General features: G+C 52.8%; 1 protein-coding gene across 5 annotated transcripts; it reads right to left on the bottom strand.

Annotated features, from left to right (window-relative positions):
- Positions 1–8,389: 8,389 nt before the first annotated feature.
- RAPSN (receptor associated protein of the synapse) lies at positions 8,390–18,936 on the bottom strand. Of its 5 annotated transcripts, none has more exons than XR_012423238.1 (8): positions 18,573–18,936; positions 17,617–17,955; positions 12,470–12,628; positions 11,812–11,910; positions 11,600–11,722; positions 11,130–11,267; positions 9,663–9,862; positions 8,390–8,673 (listed from the first exon to the last, which is right to left on the bottom strand). XR_012423238.1 is itself a non-coding variant. In XM_015434747.3 (8 exons), the coding sequence occupies exons 1-8, from the start codon at positions 18,762–18,764 to the stop codon at positions 8,413–8,415; spliced, it is 1,563 nt and encodes a 520-aa protein (XP_015290233.3). In that variant the 5' UTR covers positions 18,765–18,936; the 3' UTR covers positions 8,390–8,412. The 5 variants fall into 5 exon arrangements, 4 of the variants coding, with proteins under 4 accessions (XP_015290233.3, XP_005578000.2, XP_045227781.2 ...); XM_015434747.3 differs by having other exon boundaries at positions 9,663–9,998; positions 11,130–11,183; XM_005577943.4 differs by having other exon boundaries at positions 11,130–11,183.
- Positions 18,937–20,637: the final 1,701 nt, after the last annotated feature.

Below are 20,637 nucleotides of genomic sequence, written 5' to 3'. Positions count from 1 at the left end.
GCTGTTTTTAGACAAGATTGACATTTAAATAAGGAGACTGAGGAAAGCAGGTTGCCCTCTCTAATGTGGGCGGGCCTCATCCTGTCAGTTGCAGGCGTGAGTTGAACAGAAAGGCTGACTCAGAGGGAGTTCTTCCTGCCAGATTCCCTTCCGACAGGCACAAAGGTCTTTTCTGCCTTTGGAGTTGAACTGAAACATTATTCTTCACGGGGCTTGAGCCTGACAGCCTTCAGAGGAGAACTATCCCATTGGCTCTCCTGGTTCTCAGATCTTCTGAATCAGGCTAGAACAAAACCATCAAGTCTCCTCAGTCTCTAGAACTCACCCTGCAGATCTAGGGACTTGCCAGACTCCATAATCACATGAGCCAAGTCCTTATACTACATCTCTTTATATAGCAGGTTGGTGCAGAAGTGATTGCAGTTTTTGCCATTAAAAGTACAAGCAGCCAGGTGCGGTGGCTCACGCCTGTAATCCCAACACTTTGGGGGGTCGAGGCGGGTGGATCGCCTGAGGTCAGAGACCAGTTTGAGACCAGGCTGACCAACATGGAGTAACTCCGTCTCTACTAAAAATATAGAAAAATTAGCCAGGCATTGGTGGCGGGCACCTGTATTCCCAGTACTCAGGTGGCTGAGGCAGGAGAATTGCTTGAACGTGGGAGGCGGAGGTTGCAGTGACCCGAGATCGTGCTGTTGCACTCCAGCCTGGGCGACTAGACCAAGACTCCATCTCAAAACAAACAAATAAAAACACACACACACACAAAAGTACAAGCAAAGCGATCCTACTGGTTCTGTTTCTCTGGACAATGCTTCCTAAAATCTATTGTTTTGATAAACCCTTTATTTTGAAAAATGTTGAACATACAACAAAGTTTAAAGAATAGACAATGAACACCTTGTGCCTTTTGTCTAGATTTGCCAGTTGATAACATTTTGCCACATTTGACTTTGCTCTCTCTCCCTCTGTGTGTGTACACACACATATTTATTCCCAAACCATTTCAAAGTAAGCTACAGGCTGGGCGAGGTAGCTCATGGCTGTAATCCCAGCAGTCTGGGAGGCCAAGGCAGGAGAATCTCTTGAGCCCAGGAGTTTGAGACCAGCCTGGGCAATGTAGGGAGAGTTAATTTAAAAAATTAGCCAGGTGTGGTGGCATACACCTGTAGTCCCAGCTACTCAGGAGGTACAGGCAGGAGGAACACCTGAGCCCAGGAGGTCAAGGCGGCAGTGAGCTATGATTGTGCCACCACACTCTGGCATGGATGACAAAGAATGTCATTTCTGTCCGGGCACAGTGGCTCACGCCTGTAATCTCAGCACTTTGGGAGGCCGAGGTGAACAGATTACTTGAAGTCAGGAATTCAAGACCAGCCTGGCCAACATGATGAAACCTCATCTCTACTAAAAATACAAAAATCAGTGGCGTGCACCTGTAGTCTCAGTTACCTGGGAGGCTGAGGCAAGATAATTGCTTGAACCTGGGAGGCAGAGGATGCAGTGAGCTGAGATCGGGCCACTGCACTCCAGGCTGGGCAACACGGCAAGACTCTGTTTAAAAAAAAAAAAATCAAAATAACTTCCAGACTTCATGACACTTCACCTCTAAATATTTCAGCCTGTGTCTCCTAAAAACAAAGATATTCTCATACATAGCTACGATACATTGGTAGTATAACACACAGTCGGCCAGGGGCGGTGGCTCACGACGGTAGTCCCAGCATTTTGGGAGGCCAAGACAGGCAGATCACTTGAGGTTGGTATTTGAGACCAGTCTGGCCAATATAGAGAAACCCTGTCTCTACTAAAAATACAAAAATTAGCCGGGCATGGTGGCACATGCCTGTAATCCCAGCTACTCAGGAGGCTGAGGCAGGAGAATCACTTGAGCCCTGGAGGCAGAGGTAGCAGCGAGCCGAGATCGCAGCACTGCACTCCAGCCTGGGTGACAGAGGGAGACTCTCTCTCAAAAAATAAATAAATAAATAAATAAATAAATAAATATGTGTGTGTGTATGTATACATATATATATAGTCACACCCAGGGAATTTAATATTGATGCAATAATATCCAATATATAGTCCATATAAAAATGTCTTAAATTATTCCCTAAACATCCCTTATAGCCTTTGAAAAAAAAAAAAATCCAGGCCAGGCGCAGTGGCTCACGCCTGTAATCCCAGCACTTTGGGAGGCCGAGGTGGGTGGATCACGAGGTCAGGAGATCAAGACCATCCTGGCTAACACGTTGAAACCCCGTCTCTACTAAAAATACAAAAAATTAGCCGGGCGTGGTGGCGGGCGCCTGTAGTCCCAGCTACTCGGGAGGCTGAGGCAGGAGAATGGCGTGAACCTGGGAGGCGGAGCTTGCAGTGAGCCCAGATCATGCCACTGCACTCCAGCCTGGGCGACAGAGCGAGACTCTGACTCAAAAAAAAAAAAAAAAAAAAATCCAGTATCATTGGCCAGGTGTGGTGGCTCACGCCTGTAATCCCAGCACTTTAGGAGGCCAAGGCGGGTGGATCACCTGATGTCAGTAGTTTGAGACCAGCCTGGCCAACATGGTGACACCTCATCTCTACTAAAAATACACAAAGTTAGCTGGGCATGGTGGTGGGCACCTGTAATCCCAGCTACTGGGGAGGCTGAGGCAGAAGAACTGCTTGAACCTGGGAGGTGGAGTTTGCAGTGAGCTAAGATCACGCCACTGTACTCCAGCCTGGCTGACAGAGCGAGACTCCATCTCAAAAATAAAATAAAATATTTAAAAATTTTTAAAAATACAGTATCAAGGGTCACATGATCCATTTAGTTGCCACATCTCTTTAATCTCCTTTATTCTAGAACAGTCTCCCAATCATTTTGGTCTTTCATGGCCTTGGCATTTTTGAAACATTCAGGCCAGCTGTCTTGTATCACATCTGTTCTCCACATAGCAACCAGAGGAATTCTTGTAAAGCCAAGTCAGATCATGTCACTCCTCTGCTCAAAATCCTCAGCAGGTGCCCGACTCGCCAGAGCAGGAGCCAGAGTCCTTCTCAACGCCTTCGTGTGTTCACACCACACTCTCCTTCCGGCCTCCACTTCTCCTCCTTCCCTCCTGCTCACTTACAGGTCTCCCTGCTGCTCCTGAGCACATCAGGCAAGCTCCTGTCTTGGATTCTGTTCTCTAAGAGAACGCTCTTTCCAGGAAATCTGCTTAGTTCAGTCTCTCACCTCCTTCAAGGTTTCACTCACATGCCACCTTCTCAATAAGGCCTAGCTTTTTTTTTTTTTTTTTTTTGACAGGGTCTCACTCCATGGCCCAGGCTGGAGTGCAGTGGTGCCATTTCAGCTCATTGCAGTCTCTGCCTCCTGGGCTCAAGTGATCCTCCCACCTCAGCCTCCTGACTAGTTGGGATTACAGATGTGCACCATCACACCCAGCTAAGTTTTGTATTTTTAGTAGAGACGGGGTTTCACCGTGTTGCCCAGGCTGGTCTCAAACTCCTGACCTCAAGTGATTTGCCTGCCTCCACCTCCCAAAGTACTGGAGTTACAGGCATGAGCCACCACATCCAGCCAATCAGTGCCTTTATAGGAAGAGGAAGACACAGGGAGGGAGGGAAAGAGACAGGGTGGGGAGACAGATCACCTGAGGTCAGGTGTTCGAGACCAGCCTGGCCAGCATGGCCAAATCCTGTCTCTACTAAAAATACAAAAATTAGCTGGGTGTGGTGACACGTGCCTGTAATCCCAGCAGTTTGGGAGGCTGAGGCAGACGGATCACTTGAGTCCAGGACTTCATGACCAGCCTGACCAACATGGTGAAACCCTGTCTCTACTAAAAATACAAAAATTAGCCGGGACTGGTGGCACATACCTGTAATCCTGGCTACTCAGGAGGCTGAGGCAGTGAGCCAAGATCACGCCACTGCACTCCAGCCTGGGAAACAGAGTGAGACTCTGTCTCAGAAATAAATAAATCCATAAAATAAAAAGAGAGAGAGAGAGAGAGAGAGCTGGGTCTTGCTGTCACCACAGGAGCACAGGGGGAAAGTCATGTAAGAACACAGAGAAGGGCAAGTCAGGAAGAGAGGCTTCTTGAATTTTCTGGCACCTCGATCTTGGATTTCCAGTCTCCAGAACTATAAGTTTTAGTTGTTTAAGCTACTCATCCTAAGGTGCCTTGTTATGGCAGCCTGAGCTGAGACAATCATTGTTACTCATTATCAGTGGCCACTGGGAGCCCATCCAAGCTGGCTCCTGTGTCCTTTGACTTTTCCTCATCATTCTTTCAACTCCCCTTGCTTTCTGGCACAAAATAGCTGTGGCTCATCTTATACTCTCCATGACCCAGCCCTGGAATCAGGCCCTTAACTAAAGAGCCTTGGTTCCTTGTAGTGAAATGCGGTGTTTAGAAGCCAAGCCCTGGGTGCTGGGTGAGCTCATTGCTGTTGGCATATCACTGTGCCCAGGCTAGTGGACACACATACATTTATAACTATATTTATTTCTAGGTCTACCTGTATATTTTGAAGTCCATGAGTTCACACTGATTCCTACAATTCCAATTCAACACCACAGGGCCCACTCTGGTTCTCTCCCTTTCCATATTTGTAATTCTCTCCTTCAACAGTGAGAAAGCAGCCGGGCACAGTGGCTCACATCTGTAATCCCAGCACATTTGGAGGCTGAGGCAGGCAGATCATGAGGTCAGGAGATCAAGACCATCCTGGCTAACACAGTGAAACCCTGTCTCTACTAAAAATGCAAAAAATTAGCTGGCATGGTGGTGGGCACCTGTAGTCCCAGCTACTCAGGAGGCTGAGGCAGGAGAATCGCTTCAACCCAGGAGGCAGAGGTTGCAGTGAGCCAAGATGGAGGCATTGCACTCCAGCCTGGGTGACAAAGCGAGACACCATAAAAAAAAAAGTGAGGGCCGGGCGCGGTGGCTCAAGCCTGTAATCCCAGCACTTTGGGAGGCCAAGACGGGCGGATCACGAGGTCAGGAGATCGAGACCATCCTGGCTAACACGGTGAAACCCCGTCTCTACTAAAAATACAAGAAAATTAGCTGGGCGAGGTGGCGGGCGCCTGTAGTCCCAGCTACTCGGGAGGCTGAGGCAGGAGAATGGCGTGAACCCGGGGAGGCGGAGCTTGCAGTGAGCCGAGATCGCGCCACTGCACTCCAGCCTGGGGCACAGAGCAAGACTCCGTCTCAAAAAAAAAAAAAAAAAAAAAAAAAAAAAAAAAAAGTGAGAAAGCTGCCTTCCACTGTCCTTAATCTACTTACTTTTTTTTTTTTTTTTTGGAGATGGAGTCTCACTCTTGTTGCCCAGGCTGGAGTGCAGTGGTGTGATCTCAGCTCATTGCAACCTCCACCTCCTGGGCTCAAGGGATTCTCCTGCCTCGGCCTCCCAAGTAGCTAGGATTACAAGTGTGCACCACCACGTCCAGCTAATTTTTTTCTTTTTTGAGACAGAGTCTTGCTCTGTCACCCAGGCTGGAGTACAGTGGCGTGATCTCGGCTCACTGAAAGCTCCACTTCCCAGGTTCACACCATTCTCCTGCTTCAGCCTCCCCAGTAGCTGGGACTACAGGTGCCCGCCACCACGCCCGGCTAATTTATTTGTATTTTCAGTAGAGATGGGGTTTCACCATGTTGGCCAGGCTGCTCTCAAACTCCTGACCTCAAGTGATCCACCTGCCTTGGCCTCCCAGGGTGCTGGGATTATAGACTGTGAGCCACTGCACACAACCTACTTACTTGTTTGATCTACCCCCTCTGTGTACCCAGTGTTCCACTGCCACTCCCTTCCACACACAGAACCCTCTTCACTCCATCCTGGACCTAATGCCCCTGCCAGGATGCCCCAAATCATGTGCATGGCCTATTCGCTCTACTCAAGCTCTGATGCCTCACACAAACCTTCACCAATTTGGATGCCTCTTTGCCCTGGTGAGGTCCCAGTGGCCCACATCAGGCTGTCCCGCCTTGGGCTCGGTCTCTGACACTTCAAAACAACCCAACCCCATGTGTGGATTCCGTCCTCTCTCCACACAGGTTCTGACCTCTCACCCCAGGCCTTCCCCTGTGTGGACACTCTTCAGCCTGCTTAGACTCCCAACACCTCACACCAGGTCACCCCTCCACACAGATACTTGTCTTGCTCTGTCCCACTTAATGGTTTTAAGACTGGTTTAGGGAAGGGGATGAACATGAGGAAGAGGGACCAGGCTCTATTCTTTTCTTTTTTGAGATGGAGTCTCGCTGTGTCGCCCAGGCTGGAGTGCAATGGCACAATCTCAGCTCACCGCAACCGCCGCCTCCCCGGATCAAGTGATTCTCCTGCTTCAGCCTCCCTAGCAGCTGAGATTACAGGTGCCTACCACCACGCCCAGCTAATGTTTCTATTTTTAGTAGAGGCAGGGTTTCACCATGTTGGTCAGGCTGGTCTCGAACTCCTGACCTCAGGTGATCCAACCGCCCCCCTCGGCCTCCCAAAGTGCTGGGATTACAGGCGTGAGCCACTGCCCCTAACCTCTACTCTTATTTTTTTTTATTTTTATTTTTATTTTTTTGAGACAGAGTCTTGCTCTGTCGCCCAGGCTGGAGTGCAGTGGCCGGATCTCAGCTCACTGCAAGCTCCGCCTCCCGGGTTCACGCCATTCTCCTGCCTCAGCCTCCCGAGTAGCTGGGACTACAGGCGCCCACCACCTCGCCCGGCTAGTTTTTTGTATTTTTTTAGTAGAGACGGGGTTTCACCGTGTTAGCCAGGATGGTCTCGATCTCCCGACCTCGTGATCTGCCCGTCTCGGCCTCCCAAAGTGCTGGGATTACAGGCTTGAGCCACCGTGCCCGGCCTTTTTTTTTTTTTTTGAGACAGAGTCTCGCTCTGTCGCCCAGGCTGGAGTGCAGTTGCACAATCTCGGCTCACTGCAAGCTCCGCCTCCCGGGTTCATGCCATTCTCCTGTCTCAGCCTCCTGAGTAGCTGGGACTACAGGCGCCCGCCACCGCGCCCGGCTAATTTTTTGTATTTTTAGTAGAAACGGGGTTTCACCGTGGTCTCGATCTCCTGACCTTGTGATCCGCCCACCTCAGCCTCCCAAAGTGCTGGGATTACAGGCGTGAGCCACCGTGCCCGGCTACTCTTATTTTTTTTGAGACAGAGTATTGCTCCGTCCCCCAGGCTGAAGTGCAGTAGTATGATCTCGACTCACTGCAACCTCCGCCTCCCAGGTTCAAAAGAATCTCCTGCTTCATCCTCCCAAGTAGCTGGGACTACAGGTGTGTGCCACCATGCTGACTAATTTTTGTATTTTTTTTTTTTTCTAGAGACAGGGTTTTGCAGTGTTGTCCAGGTTGTTCTTGAACTCCTGGGCTCAAGTGACCCACCCACCTCGGCCTCTCAAAGTGCTGGGATTACAATCAGGAGCCACTGCACACGACCAGGCTCTACTCTTTATTGTTCCAAAGAACTTATCACTTTATATGAGTCTGCTAGGACTGTCATATCAGGCAGGTGGGGCCTTTGGGAGGCAATTAGGTCATGAGGGTGGAGCCCTTATAAATGGGATTAGTGCCCTTATTAAGGGACTGTACCTAGCATGGTGGTTTTCGCCTGTAATCCCAGCACTTTGGGGGCCGAGACAGGTGGATCTTTGAGGTCAGGAGTTAGAGACCAGCCTGGTCAACTTGGCGAAACCCCATCTCTACTAAAAACACAAAAATTAGCCAGGCGTGTTGATGCGTACCTGTAATCTCAGCTATTCGGGAGGCTGAGGCAGAAGAACTGCCTGAACCCAGGAGGCGGAGGTTGCAGTGAGCTGAGATCTCGCCACCGCGCTACAGCCTGTGTGACAGAGTGAGACCCTGTCCCAAAAAAAAAAAAAAAAAGCAATGCAATGCAGACAACTTGCTTGTCCCTTCCACCACGCAGGAACACAGCAAGAAGATTCCATTTGTGAACAAGAACGTGCACCCTCACCAGACACCCAATCTACAGGTGACTTGATCTTGGACTTCCCAGCCTCCAGAACTGTGAGACATCAGTTCCTGTTGTTTACAAGCCACCCAGTCTGTTTCGTTACAACAGCCCAAATGGACTAAGGCTTCAAACACAGGAATGTGGAGGGACATGATTCGTCTATAGCAGCTTCCCACCAGGCTTTCCAAACTGCGTGTTTCCTGTTTATCATATACCCTCCCACCCTCTGCACGTCAGCTTCTCACTGCAGGAATCGCGTCTCTGTGGCATCCCAGGTTCCTGGAGGGACAGCTGGAGGCCCTTGTACCCATGTGCAGAGGAAACGCTTGCGTCTGAGGAAGCTCCCGTGGGGAGCCTCACTCCCACTCTCCCCACTCCTCAGACCTTGGGCATGGAAAGTCGGAATCCCTGGGACCAGGTACAAACGGTTTATTTTTCTATGAAGAGCAAAGTACAAAGAGGCAGGGAGGGGAGCTGGGCCCAGGGGAGCAGCCGTGGGCAGGTCCCAAGGCCCTGGCTGTGGTGACGACATGCTGGCAGCTGCCCCAGGAGTAAATGGGTCTCCAGTGTGCAGTGGAGAAGGAGCAGGAGCGGCGAGGAGGAAGCCCACACCTGCTGCCGGGAGTCACACAAAGCCAGGCTTCATGGATGAGCGGCGGCAGTTGGGACAGCTCCGGGTCCCGTTGTTTTGCAGGCACCTGGGGAGGCAAAGGGCCCTGTCCACTCCCAGGGCCTGTCCTTCCCTCCGGGCCCTGGGTCCTCTCTTCCTTCCTTGCCTGCCCTCTGCAGGGGCTGGGACACATCCTGGTGGCTGTTCAGCAGCAGTGGAAGGGAAGGGAATGGGGCAGGCTCCCACTGCACCCTGCTTGCCCCTCTCCTCCTCTGCCCCAGGGACCTCCAGGGCAGAGCATGGGCTGGGAGTTCAGAGGATGGGATGGAGCCATACCCAGGGCAGGTCTGGCCTGGATGTCTGACCTAATGACCTTTGAGGGGCCTCTCTGACTTCTCTTTGGGGATTATAAGAATGACCACAGATCTCAGCTCACTGCAGCCTCTGCCTCCCAGGTTCAAGTGATTCTCCTGCCTCAGCCTCCTGAGTAGCTGGGATTACAGGCTCCCACAACCATGCCTGGGTAATTTTTGTATTTTTAGTAGAGACGGGGTTTCACCATGTTGGCCAGGATGATCTTGAACTCCTGGGCTCAAGTGATCTGCCCACCTTGGCCTCTCAAAGTGTTGGCAAGACAGAGGTGAGCCAAAACGCCTGGCCAAGGTTAAGTGTTTGCTATTGGCCAGGCGCGGTGGCTCAAGCCTGTAATTCCAGCACTTTGGGAGGCCGAGACGGGCAGATCACGAGGTCAGGAGATCGAGACCATCCTGGCTAACACGGTGAAACCCCGTCTCTACTAAAAATATAGAAAAAACTAGCTGGGCGTGGTGGCGGGCGCCGGTAGTCCCAGCTACTCGGGAGGCTGAGGCAGGAGAATGGCGTAAACCCGGGAGGCGGAGCTTGCAGTGAGCTGAGATCCGGCCACTGCACTCCAGCCTGAGCAACAGAACGAGACTCCGTCTCAAAATAAAAAAAAGTGTTTGCTAGTAGTATTATTGCTGTGATTAGGCCAGCTGGGCCCTACAGTGCCCCGCAGAGACCCTGCCCACCCCGTCCACCCCCCGCAGGAGTCCCCACCTGAGGTGGAAGATGTGGGAGCAGGGCAGGGCCTGCAGCCGGCTGTTCTTCTCGCCTATGGACTCGCCACACAGGCCGCAGTAGAGCTCCGTCTCCTCCACACACTCGTGGAACCTCACGACATGCGCCCGCAGTTCCCGCTGCAGCCCTTTGCTGCGGTAAATGCTCTCGCTCAGACAGTGCAGCTTGAGCTGGCTCAGCTGGGGCCCGCGGGAGTGGAGAGTGGCAGTGGGGGATGAGAGCAAAGTCAGTGCAGGCAGGCTCCAGTCTCAGCCACTTCCCTGTCTTCCTGATGGACCTCGGGAAAACGTCCTGCCCTCTCTGGGACCTTGCTTCCTTTCATGCAGAATGAGGGGGTGGGAGAGATCAGAGGTCTTCACCCCCCAGAACTGCCTGGAGACCCCATGTTTTTTTTTTTTGTTTTTTGTTTTTTGTTTTTTTTTTTTTGAGACGGAGTCTCGCTCTGTCGCCCAGGCTGGAGTGCTGTGGCGCGATCTCGGCTCACTGCAAGCTCTACCTCCCGGGTTCACACCATTCTCCCGCTTCAGCCTCCGAGTAGCTGGGACTACAGGCGCCCGCCACCTCGCCCGGCTAGTTTTTTGTATTTTTAGTAGAGACAGGGTTTCACCATGTTAGCCAGGATGGTCTCGATCTCCTGACCTCGTGATCCACCCGCCTCGGCCTCCCAAAGTGCTGGGATTACAGGCTTGAGCCACCGCGCCCGGCCAGACCCCATGTTTTTGAAAGATTTTATGACCAAACCTGGCGCACAGACTCCGTAATACTTTGCGGCAGGGCGCCGTGGCTCATGCCTGTAATCCCAGTGCTTTGGGAGGCCAAGGCAGGTGGATCACCTGAGGCCAGGAGTTCAACACCAGCCTAGCCAACACAGTGAATTCCCATCTCTACTTAAAAATACAAACATTAGCTGGGTGTGGTGGCGGGTGCCTATAATCCCAGCTACTCAGGAGGCTGAGGCAGGAGAATCACTTGAACCTGGGAGGCAGATGTTGCAGTAAGCTGGGATCGTGCTATTGCACTCCAGCCTGAGACAAGAGTGAAACTCCATCTCAAAAACAATTTTTTTTTTTTTTGAGAGTGGGTCTCACTATGTGGCCCAGGCTGCTCTCAAACTTCTGGGCTCAAGTGATCCTCCCACCTCGGCCTCCCAAAATGCTAGGATTATAGATGTTAGCCACCGTGTCCAGTCCACTGTTAGGAGTTTTAATCAACAGCAGGAAGCTTCTGAGGAATTCTGCTATGCTCCAAGCTATGAAATTCCTGCCCTGCCCTCAGGAGTGCTCTCTGTGTGGCAGAGAGAGAGCCAGGGTGTGGGGTTGGCTGCAGGCAGCTCCCAGGATCAGGAAGTGCTCATGATGGGAACGGGCTCAGGAAGGCCTTTCCCCAGACCCAAGTCCCCCACTTGGGCCCCTGACCCCAGACCCAGGACACAGAATCAAGTCTGACCTTGTTCCCCACCTCCTCAGCCAGATCCTGGGCTCTCTCGATGACGTTCAGAGCCTGGAAGGTGAGCACAGGCCAGGGCTGCGGGCAGAGCTGTCTGACAGGCCTTGCTCACAGGGAAGCACGGGGTGGGGGGCAGGCCTGGGGAGGGTGACATGGCAGCTGCCCTGTGTGTGAAGGCAGCAGGAAGGGCCTAGGGCATAGTCATAGGGGCTGTGTGGGCAAGTGACCTCCTGCCTCAGTTTACCCAGCAGCCTGGGTTCCAACCCCAGCTCCAGGCCTTTACTAGCTGTGGGTCCCAGGGCAAGCGATGGGCCTTCTCTGAGCCCAGAAAATGACCAGGAATGTCCTGGCCTCGTAGGATCAGAGTGAGGCTGACGTCAGACGAAGTGGCTGAAAGAGCCAGCCGACCTACTGGCCCCAAGTAAGGAGCGCTGGGAGGGCTGAAGGGTGTGGGAAAGGCCCGACCTCACCTTGTCCAGCGCCTTTCTGGCTACCCAGCACTTGGCCACACCCAGCAGCGCCTGCACTTGCCCCAGGCGGTTTCCAATCTCGGTCATGATGCTCATGGCGGAGTCATACCTGGGGAAGGCTGTCTGCAGAGCCAGGTGGGGGATGGAATCAGACGGCATCAGGCCTGTGCCCCAGTCCCCCGCCCCCAGCCCCTGCATCCCGGTGACCTCACCTCCAGGTCCCCACGGCTCCGGTGGATGTCAGCGAAGCAAAGTAGGCAGAGCGCCTGCAGTGGCCGGTCCCCATGCTGCAGTGCGATCTTCATAGACTCCTGCGAGGGAGGCCAGTGGCTCAGGCCTGCTCCTCTGCCACCGCCACTGGAGTGCCCTCCCCTCAACGGGCCCCTCTGAAGGGACAGCCCAGGGAAGCAACATCCTCAGAGCCTAGCGAATCTATCATGGTGCTGAGGCCTCACACGCCGAACCACTGAAGTCACAGCACCCAGCAAGGTGGGTGGAAAGTGAGGCTCATAGAGAAGTGACTTGATTGGGGTCACCCGGTAAGTGACAAAGCTGGGATGTGAACCCAGGTCAGTGGGACTCCAGAAACTGGCCCTGTACCATCTCTACCCTTCAAAGTACCCCATATAGGGTGTTGGGGACAGAAGGACGCCCCCTCCCCTGCAGATGGATTGGAAGGGAGTGGGGTTTGGGATGAGGCTAGGGGACAAATGTTTCCTTCGGGGCTCAGCTGTAGAGAGGGTGGGCCAGGGGCAAGCCCTGGGGGGCCTCCGGGGGCTGGTTTGGAAGAAGGAGGCCCTGCTGTCCCAGGCCCCAGTCCCTGGCCCACACCACCTCATCACCCACCTGCCCCCTTCCCCGCTGCCCCACCTCGCAACACTCCATGGCACTGCCCAGGTGGCCCAGCAGGCGATAGGCCACGGCCATGTGGTACTGGCTCATGGCCCGGTACTTCAGGCTCCAGCCTTTGCCATAGTCGTTGACGAGCTCTGCGGCTTTGCAGGGGAAGAACAGGGCTTTCTCGTAGTCCTGTAGGGGACGTGGGATGGAAGGAGGCAAACTGAGTGGCAGAGGCTGCCCCAAGTCGAGGGCTCCTGGGCCAGGCTTCTTTAACAGCAGGTAGGGGCGGGGGGCCCAAGTGTCTACTCATTCATTGTGGCATCCAGGACAAGAGTGGCCCAGGTAGAGGGAACAGCCAGTGCAAAGGTGTGGGCTCTGTGGACTCAGGGATTCTCATCTGGTCTGTGATGCATCCCAAGAGCCTAGCACAGTTCTTGGTACTTGGTGGATACACAATAAATATTTGCTGAGTGAATGAATAAAAAGGCAAGAAAATACAGTTGGCTTCTCTTTTCTCCCAATGCCAAACGGACTCCTCAGCTTCAGAGATGCACAGGGATGGGAGATACCAGGTCCCTCCACCCACTAGAGCTTGCCTGCTGGCACCCGGAAGCAGGTGTTCACTGAAGCTCAGTGGCAGACTGGCAGCACAACAGGCTCAAAGAACATCAGACAGATTCAGTGAGGTGATGCAACCATTGGCTTGTACTTTCTCCTCAAGCATCGAAATGCCTTTTCTACCTGCCCACGGTCAGCTGATGACCTGGCCTCATTGCTCCAAGAGGAAAAGGAAGAAAATCAGGGAGAAGCTCCTTCCCCTCCTGTCTCCACCAGATCTCCCACCTCCGCACCTCTGCTCCCACGCTCCCTGCTTCCTTTCCTGTCACTGTGGAGGACGGCTCCTGTTCCCATCAAATGCCAGCCCCCGATGAGCAGTCTCTGCATCGTCAGGTTCTCTTTCTACAGAATCTTTCCCATCCACGTGCAAACATGTCTGGCATTTCTCATCTCGTTTAAAAAATAAAAACTGGGCCAGGCACAGTGGCTCAGGCCTGGAATCCCAGCACTTTGGGAGGTCAAGATACGAGGATCTCTTGTGCACAGGAGTTTGAGAATGGCCTGGGCAACTTAACAAGACCCCGTCTCTACAAAAATAAAATCAGCTGTGCATGGTGGTGCATCCCTGTAGTCCCGGCTACTCAAGAGGCTGAGGTGGAAGGATCACTTGAGCACAGGAGGTCAAGGCTACAGTGAGCTGAGATTGCACCACTGTACTCCAGCCTGGGCCACAGAGCGAGACTCCGTCTCAAAAAAAAAAAAAAAAAAAAAGAAAAAAGAAAACTAACCCACCTTCTCTTGACCTCATTTCCCTTCAGCTAAAGCTCCATTTCACTGTTCTTTTTCAAGGTAAATCTATTTGATCTTTCACTTAATATTTAACAAGCAGCTCCAAGTTAACACGACCAAAAGAGAAGTGTCAATAACCCCAATAAAAACCTTTTCCTAATACGCCTTATTACGTACTTTTAAATTTGAAGCCATATAAATGTTTTACAGGTTAAAAAAATTAAATTGAATTTGAAAAATATCTATAAATAGAAAATGGAGGTCAGGTGCAATGGCTTATGTCTGTAATCCCAGCACTCGGGGAAGCTGAATTGGGAGAACAGCTTGAGGCCAGGAGTTCAAGATCAGCCTGGGCAACATCGCAAGACCATTATCTCTACAAAAAATTTAAAAATTAGCCAGATGTGGAAGATTGTGCCTGTAGTCCCAGCTACTCAGGAGGTTGAGGAGGGAGGATCGCTTGAACACAGGATTTTAGGTTACAGTGAACCGTGATTGAGCCACTGCACTCCAGCCTGGGTGACAGAGGAAGACCCTGTCTCAAAAAAAAAAAACAAAAACAAACTAAGGCTGGGCGCGGTGGTTCACGCCTGTAATTCTAGTACTTTGGGAGGCCGAGGTGGGCGGATCACAAGGTCAGGAGATTGAGACCATCCTGGTTGACATGGTGAAACCCTGTTTCTACTAAAATACAAAAAAATTAGCCAGGTGTGGTGGCACGTGCCTGTAGTCCCAGCTACTTGGGAGGCTGAGGCAGGAGAATCACTTGAACCTGGGAGACAGAGGTTGCAGTGAGCTGAGATCACACCACTGTACTCCAGCCTGCAACAGAGTGAGACTCTGTCTCAAAAAAAAAAGTAAATAAATGTCCCTAACCGTGTGTCATATTACTACAACCACACACACAAAATAACTATTTTGGCCGGGCGCGGTGGCTCACGCCTGTAATCCCGGCACTTCGGGAGGATGAGGTGGGTGGATCACGAGGTCAGGATATAGGAACCATCCTGGCTAACAACGGTGAAACCTGTCTCTACTAAAAATACACACACACACACACACACACACACACACACACACACACACACACAAAATTAGCCGGGCATGGTGGCGGGCGCCTGTAGTCCCAGCTACTCAGGAGGCTGAGGCAGGAGAATGGCGTGAGATCACCCGGGAGGCGGAGCTTGCAGTGAGCCGAGATCGTGCCACTGCACTCCAGCCTGGGCGACACAGTAAGACTCTGTCTCTAAAAAAAAAATTATTTCAATGACTTTAGAACAAAAGTACTCAGTTTACCCACAGTGGGATATATATTTATTGTAAAAACAAGGCTGGGCATGGTGGTTCATGCCTGTAATCCCAGCACTTTGGGAGGCCAAAGTGGGCGGATTACCAGGTCAAGAGATTGAGACCATCCTGGCCAACATGGTGAAACCCCGTCTCTACTAAAAATACAGAAAATTAGCTGAGTGTAGTGGCATGCGCCTGTAATCCCAGCTACTTGGGAGGCTGAGCCAGGAGAATCGCTTGAACCCGGGAGGTAGAACTCGCTTGCAGTGAGCCGAGATCGAGCCACTGCACTCCATCCTGGTGACAGAGCAAGAGTGTCTCAAAAAAAAAAAAAAAAAAAAAAAGCCAAAAGAACAGCAAATAAATCTTAAACTTCATTCAGTTGTCTTTATTTTCTAGAGTTATACTGGTATTGTCTTTTGGAATTATTTTATGTATTTTGTAGAGTAAAGCAAATATTTAATTATGTTGTTAGAAACTAAGATTTTTCATCTAAGAGAAAAGACAAGTTTACAATAATAAGGGGAGCTCCTGAAACATTAGATTTGAATTGGAAATATCAGTATAAACTTCAGTTGTTCTGGTAACTGAAAAGATTTAGAAGCAGGGACATCCCACTAGCAATGAGCACCCCATAAGCCCACACTTGTGGTTTTTTTTTCCCTCTCACACAGGGTCTTGCTCTGTTGCCCAGACTGGAGTGCAGTGGAGCAATCATGGTTCACTGCAGCCTGAAACTCCTGGGCTCAAGTGATCCTCCTGCCTCAGCCTCCTGAGCAGCTGAAACTATAGGTGTGAGCCACCATGTCTGGTTCATTTTTTAACTTTTGTGCAGTTGGGGTCTTGCTATGCTGCTCAAGCTGCTCTCAAATTCCTGGGCTCAAGCAATCCTCCTGCTTAGCCTCTCAAAGTGCTCAGATTATAGGCATGAGCCTTGCCAAATTAAAAAAAAAAAAAACTGTTTGTAGAGGCTGGTCTGGAACTCCTGGTCTTGAGCGATCCTCACCCCTCAGCCTCTCAAAGTGCTGAGATTACAAGTGTGAGCCACCACGCCACGCCCAGCTTACTTTTCTTCAGAATTAAAAAGGTTTTTAAAAACCCCTGTCCCGCCCTAGTCCTATCTCGTCTCACTGAATGGCTCCCCCTTACATCTGCTTCCGAAAAACAAAGTCCTGGCTGTCATCCCTGGTGACTCATTTCCGCCCATCCCGGCTTGGATCCATCAGCATTTATCCACTTACTAACTCCAAGATGTATTAAGCATCGACTGGGGCCAGGCATTAAATCCCCCATGGACCAAGCACGGCACAGATACCTGAGTGGAAAGGGAACAAAAATACCCAGGGTCGGCCGGGCGTGGTGGCTCACGCCTGTAATCCCAGCACTTTGAGAGGCCAAGACGGGCGGATCCCTGAGGTCAGGAGTTCAAGACCAACCTGGCCAACATGGTGAAATGCCATTTCTACTAAAAACACAAAAATTAGCCGGGCATGGTGGTATGCACTTGTAGTCCCAGCTACTTCGGAGGCTGCGGCAGGAGAATCGCTTGAACCCGGGAGGCGGAGGTTGCAGTGAGCGGAGATGGCGCCACCGTACTCCAGCCTGGGCAACGAGAGCAAAACTCCACCCCTGCCCCACCCCCCGACAAAAAATACCCAGGGTCAGAACCTGAAGTCGCTGACCCTATCAGTTCCTTCACAGCTGACCCTCCTCCTCTCACCTCTCTACCTCCACACAGACCTGAGACACACCTGACAGCCATGGTGGCCTCTGTCCTTCCTGGAACATTCCAGGAAACATTCCAGGGTGCCTCCCCAGGGTCCAGCTTGCTTTTAGGGGTTCCCCCATTTTTGCCTAGAATGTTCTCTCACCAGATTTCTGCATGACACCCCCTCTCTTCTTCAAGCCATCAAACATCACCTCCGCGAGGCCCTCCGACCACCGTGTTTGAAATTATGACACCCCCACACCCAGTGCTGCCAGCCCTTTGCCCACTTCGCTTTCTCCTAACCACTTGACTTCCTGACTGTGGTGATCGTCTTTCTTCCCCAACTAGAACGGAACCCTGGTGAGGACGGGGACTTGGCTGTTCTACTCACTGCTACACCCTGGGCCAACAGTCTTGGGATATGGTAGATGCTCAATAAAGATTTGGTGACTGACTCCATACAACCCCACTGTAAGGTGAGTCCTACTCTCCTTCATTTTACAGATCTCTCCCAAGGTTCAGAGAGGAGAGGTGACTTGCCCAAGACCACACAGCAAACATGGTAGGGCAGGCCGCTGGCCTGTCCTCACAGAGGAGCCTCCCATTATTCCTCCAGGAAGTCAGACAGATCAAGGTTTGAATCCTGGCTCTGCCCTTGCTGGCCTCCTGGCCAAGTTGTTACCTCCCTGGAAGAGCCTTTTCCCTCTCTGATTCTCACTTGCCTCAGCCCTCCCTAAAAGGAGGGCTGAATGAGGTAGTGCTACAGGGTGTGTGCCTCATGAGAGGGGAGCCCCAAACCCTCCACTGCTGTCCCCCTGGGGCGCAGGCCCACCTTGACCTGGGCATAGAAGCTGCCCAGGCTGCAGCACACGCGGCACTCGAGCATGGCGTCATCGTTGTTGTGGGCGTAGCGCAGGGCCTTCTCGAAGCTCTCCAGGGCCTTCTGGAAGACGCTGAGGCCCAGGAAGGCATTGCCCATGCTCAGGCTGACCTGGCCTCCGAGCTGGGCACCTGCCCTGGTACCAGGCAACCCAAGGCAGGTCTTGCAGTAGGAGATGGTCTTGTGAAACTCGCACAGCTTCTCGTTGCTGCGGGCCAGGTTCAGGTAGCTCTCCAGGAGGAAGTCGGCATCCTCCAGCTCCCGGGCCGTGTCGATCTGGACCACAGCGAACTGTACACCGCGACGGTGGGCAGGTGGTGCTCAGCCTGGACTCTGAGCCTTGGACCCCAGCCTGCACTGCAGACTCAGACCTGGAGGCCCCATACCCACTCCCCAACCTCACACCCAAAGCAGCAGATCCCAAATATTCAGACCCAGAGCTTCTACCCGCCAGCCTCAGCTACCTTCCCTACACTCCAGCCTCACCTCCCAAGCTCAGGCTCGCAGCCTTCACCTTCTATCCCAAGCCTCAGATCTGGAATCTCCACCACCCACCCACCCCCAGCCTCAACCCTGGAGCCCACACCCCGCCAGGCTCAGATACAGAACACCAGACAGGAAGGCTGAAACCTACACTGGGCTTGAGACCCACGAACACTCGACCCTGAGGCCAGAGAACTTCAGTCTCAGAGACTCGGGCACTGCAGTTCAAGGCCACAGGCCTGAATCTGACGCCAAGACTCAGCATCTAAGAGCCACGGCCTTAGATATAAATTCAGAGCCTCAGGCCCCGGCTGCCAGCCTGTGGGACACGGGGGAGCCCGAGGAGGCTGAGAAGGGACTGGGGAGCCTGGGAGACATCCAGCCCCAGCCTGACCCTTGCACGCCCCCAGGCCGGGTACACCCACCTTCAGCATCTCCTTGTATCGGCCCATCTCTGAGTGGGCCGTGACCAGGCAGCCCAGCACACGGAAGCGCCCCATGAGGTCTGAGCTCTTCTCCAGCACCTTCATCCACACCTGCAGTGCTTTCTCTGTCTGGTTGGACTGATACAGCTGGAGCCCCTTCTCGATCTGCTGCTTGGTCTGGTCCTGCCCCATGCTCCCCAAGCCCTGTGCCCCACGTGGGGTGACCCTTCGTGGCTCCGTGCCTCTAGGCACTCATAGCACAGGAATCACAGTGCCGGCTGCCCCCTGAAACCTGGGAACAAAAGCAGCATCGGGTGGGAGCGGGAGTGGGGCCTGGATGGAGAGCAGGCGCCACCCCGGGAACAAGGCTGGTTCAGTCCCTGTCCACAGCTGTCCCTGCCAGTTGGGGCCACGTGGCCTCTGAGGAATGTCAGCAGCAAGGTCACGCGGGCCTCTGTGCACCCACTCGCGAGCTGGGACGTGGCTTCCCTGAACATACAGGCATCTTGCCACCTGGGCACCCCCTTGGGCGTCCCTGCGGCACCTCCAACACTGACTCTGAACCCCTGGCAGCACGGGCCCTCCCAGCAGCCTCGCCAAGGGGCCAGCTCCAGCAAGTGGGCAGGCCTTGGGCCAGAGGTGCTCGGGGGAAGGAGAGCAAGGCTGGACCTGCAGGTCTGGGGAAGCCAGGTGAGCGCCCAGCCCTGCTTCTCCCCCATCAAGACACCCCCCACCGCAGCCTCCCCGGGCTCTGTTCCTGAAATTCACTGAGCACCGTGGGTCACTCATTCAGGTCCAGGCTGACACCATTCAGCGCCTCTCACCTTAGAGAGTCTGGGAAAGGCCTCCAGCTGGTGAGAGGCCTGAGCTCTAGCCTGGCTTCCTTCGAACTCCCAGTGGGACCCTAGTCAAGTGACCCGGCACCATGGCCTGAAGAGAGGAATGGTACCTAGCTCACTGGACCGCTATAAGAACTCAATGATGAAAGAGTTGAAGGCCGGGCGCGGTGGCTCAAGCCTGTAATCCCAGCACTTTGGGAGGCCGAGACGGGCGGATCATGAGGTCAGGAGATCAAGACCATCCTGGCTAACACAGTGAAACCCCGTCTCTACTAAAAATACAAAAAACTAGCCGGGCGAGGTAGCGGGCGCCTGTAGTCCCAGCTACTCGGGAGGCTGAGGCAGGAGAATGGCGTGAACCCGGGAGGCGGAGCCTGCAGTGAGCTGAGATCCGGCCACTGCACTCCAGCCTGGGCCACAGAGCGAGACTCCGCCAAAAAAAAAAAAAAAAAAAAAAAAAGAAAGAGTTGAGAAGGACTTAGGACAGTGCACGCTACAGGAAACCCTGTATGTGCTGCACGAGGCTATCTTGCTTGGTGGCAAATGCCCACCCGGGCCAGAGCCCAGCTCTTGAAGTTTCAGTGTCTCAATTCCAATTCCAACCCCGGGTTGAAAGGGTCCCCATAATGATCTTTAACACCAGATATTGTGGAGAAGGGCAAGGTCTTATGTAGTACTGGGACCCCAGCCAGCAGGCCAGCTCATCCAGCCCCCTTTCTCCTCTCTCTGCATGCCAGCCTTCTTCCTGCCCCAGCGCAAAGTTCATCCTTTCCGGCTGGCCAATTCAGCCGTTTTTAGTATACTCACAAAGATGCACACTAATTACCACTAATTCCAGAACATTTTAATCACCCCAAAAAGGAGACGCACACCCAGCAGCAGTTACACCACTCCATTCCCCACCTTGATATGGCTGAATCATGTCCCCCCCCAACCAAATGCATATGTTTAAGTCCTAACACTGTCTCAAAATGTGACTGTCTTTGAAGACAGGGTCTTTAAAGGGTAATTAAGGTAAAATGAAGTCACATGGTACCTCATCCAGTAAGACTGGTATCCCCCCCGCCCCTTTTGAGACAGGGTCTCACTCTGTTACCCAGGTTGGAGTGCAGTGGTGCAGTCACAGCTCACTGCAACCTCTACCTCCTAGGCTCAAGTGACCCTCCCACCTCAGTCTCCTGGGTAGCTGAGACTACAGGTGTGCATCACTGCACCCGGCTAGTTTT

This window comes from Macaca fascicularis, chromosome 14 (assembly GCF_037993035.2).
Source record: "Macaca fascicularis isolate 582-1 chromosome 14, T2T-MFA8v1.1".
NCBI lineage: Eukaryota > Metazoa > Chordata > Mammalia > Primates > Cercopithecidae > Macaca > Macaca fascicularis.
Note: the sequence above shows the minus strand (reverse complement) of the source record. Positions and strands in the feature narration are given on the sequence as shown.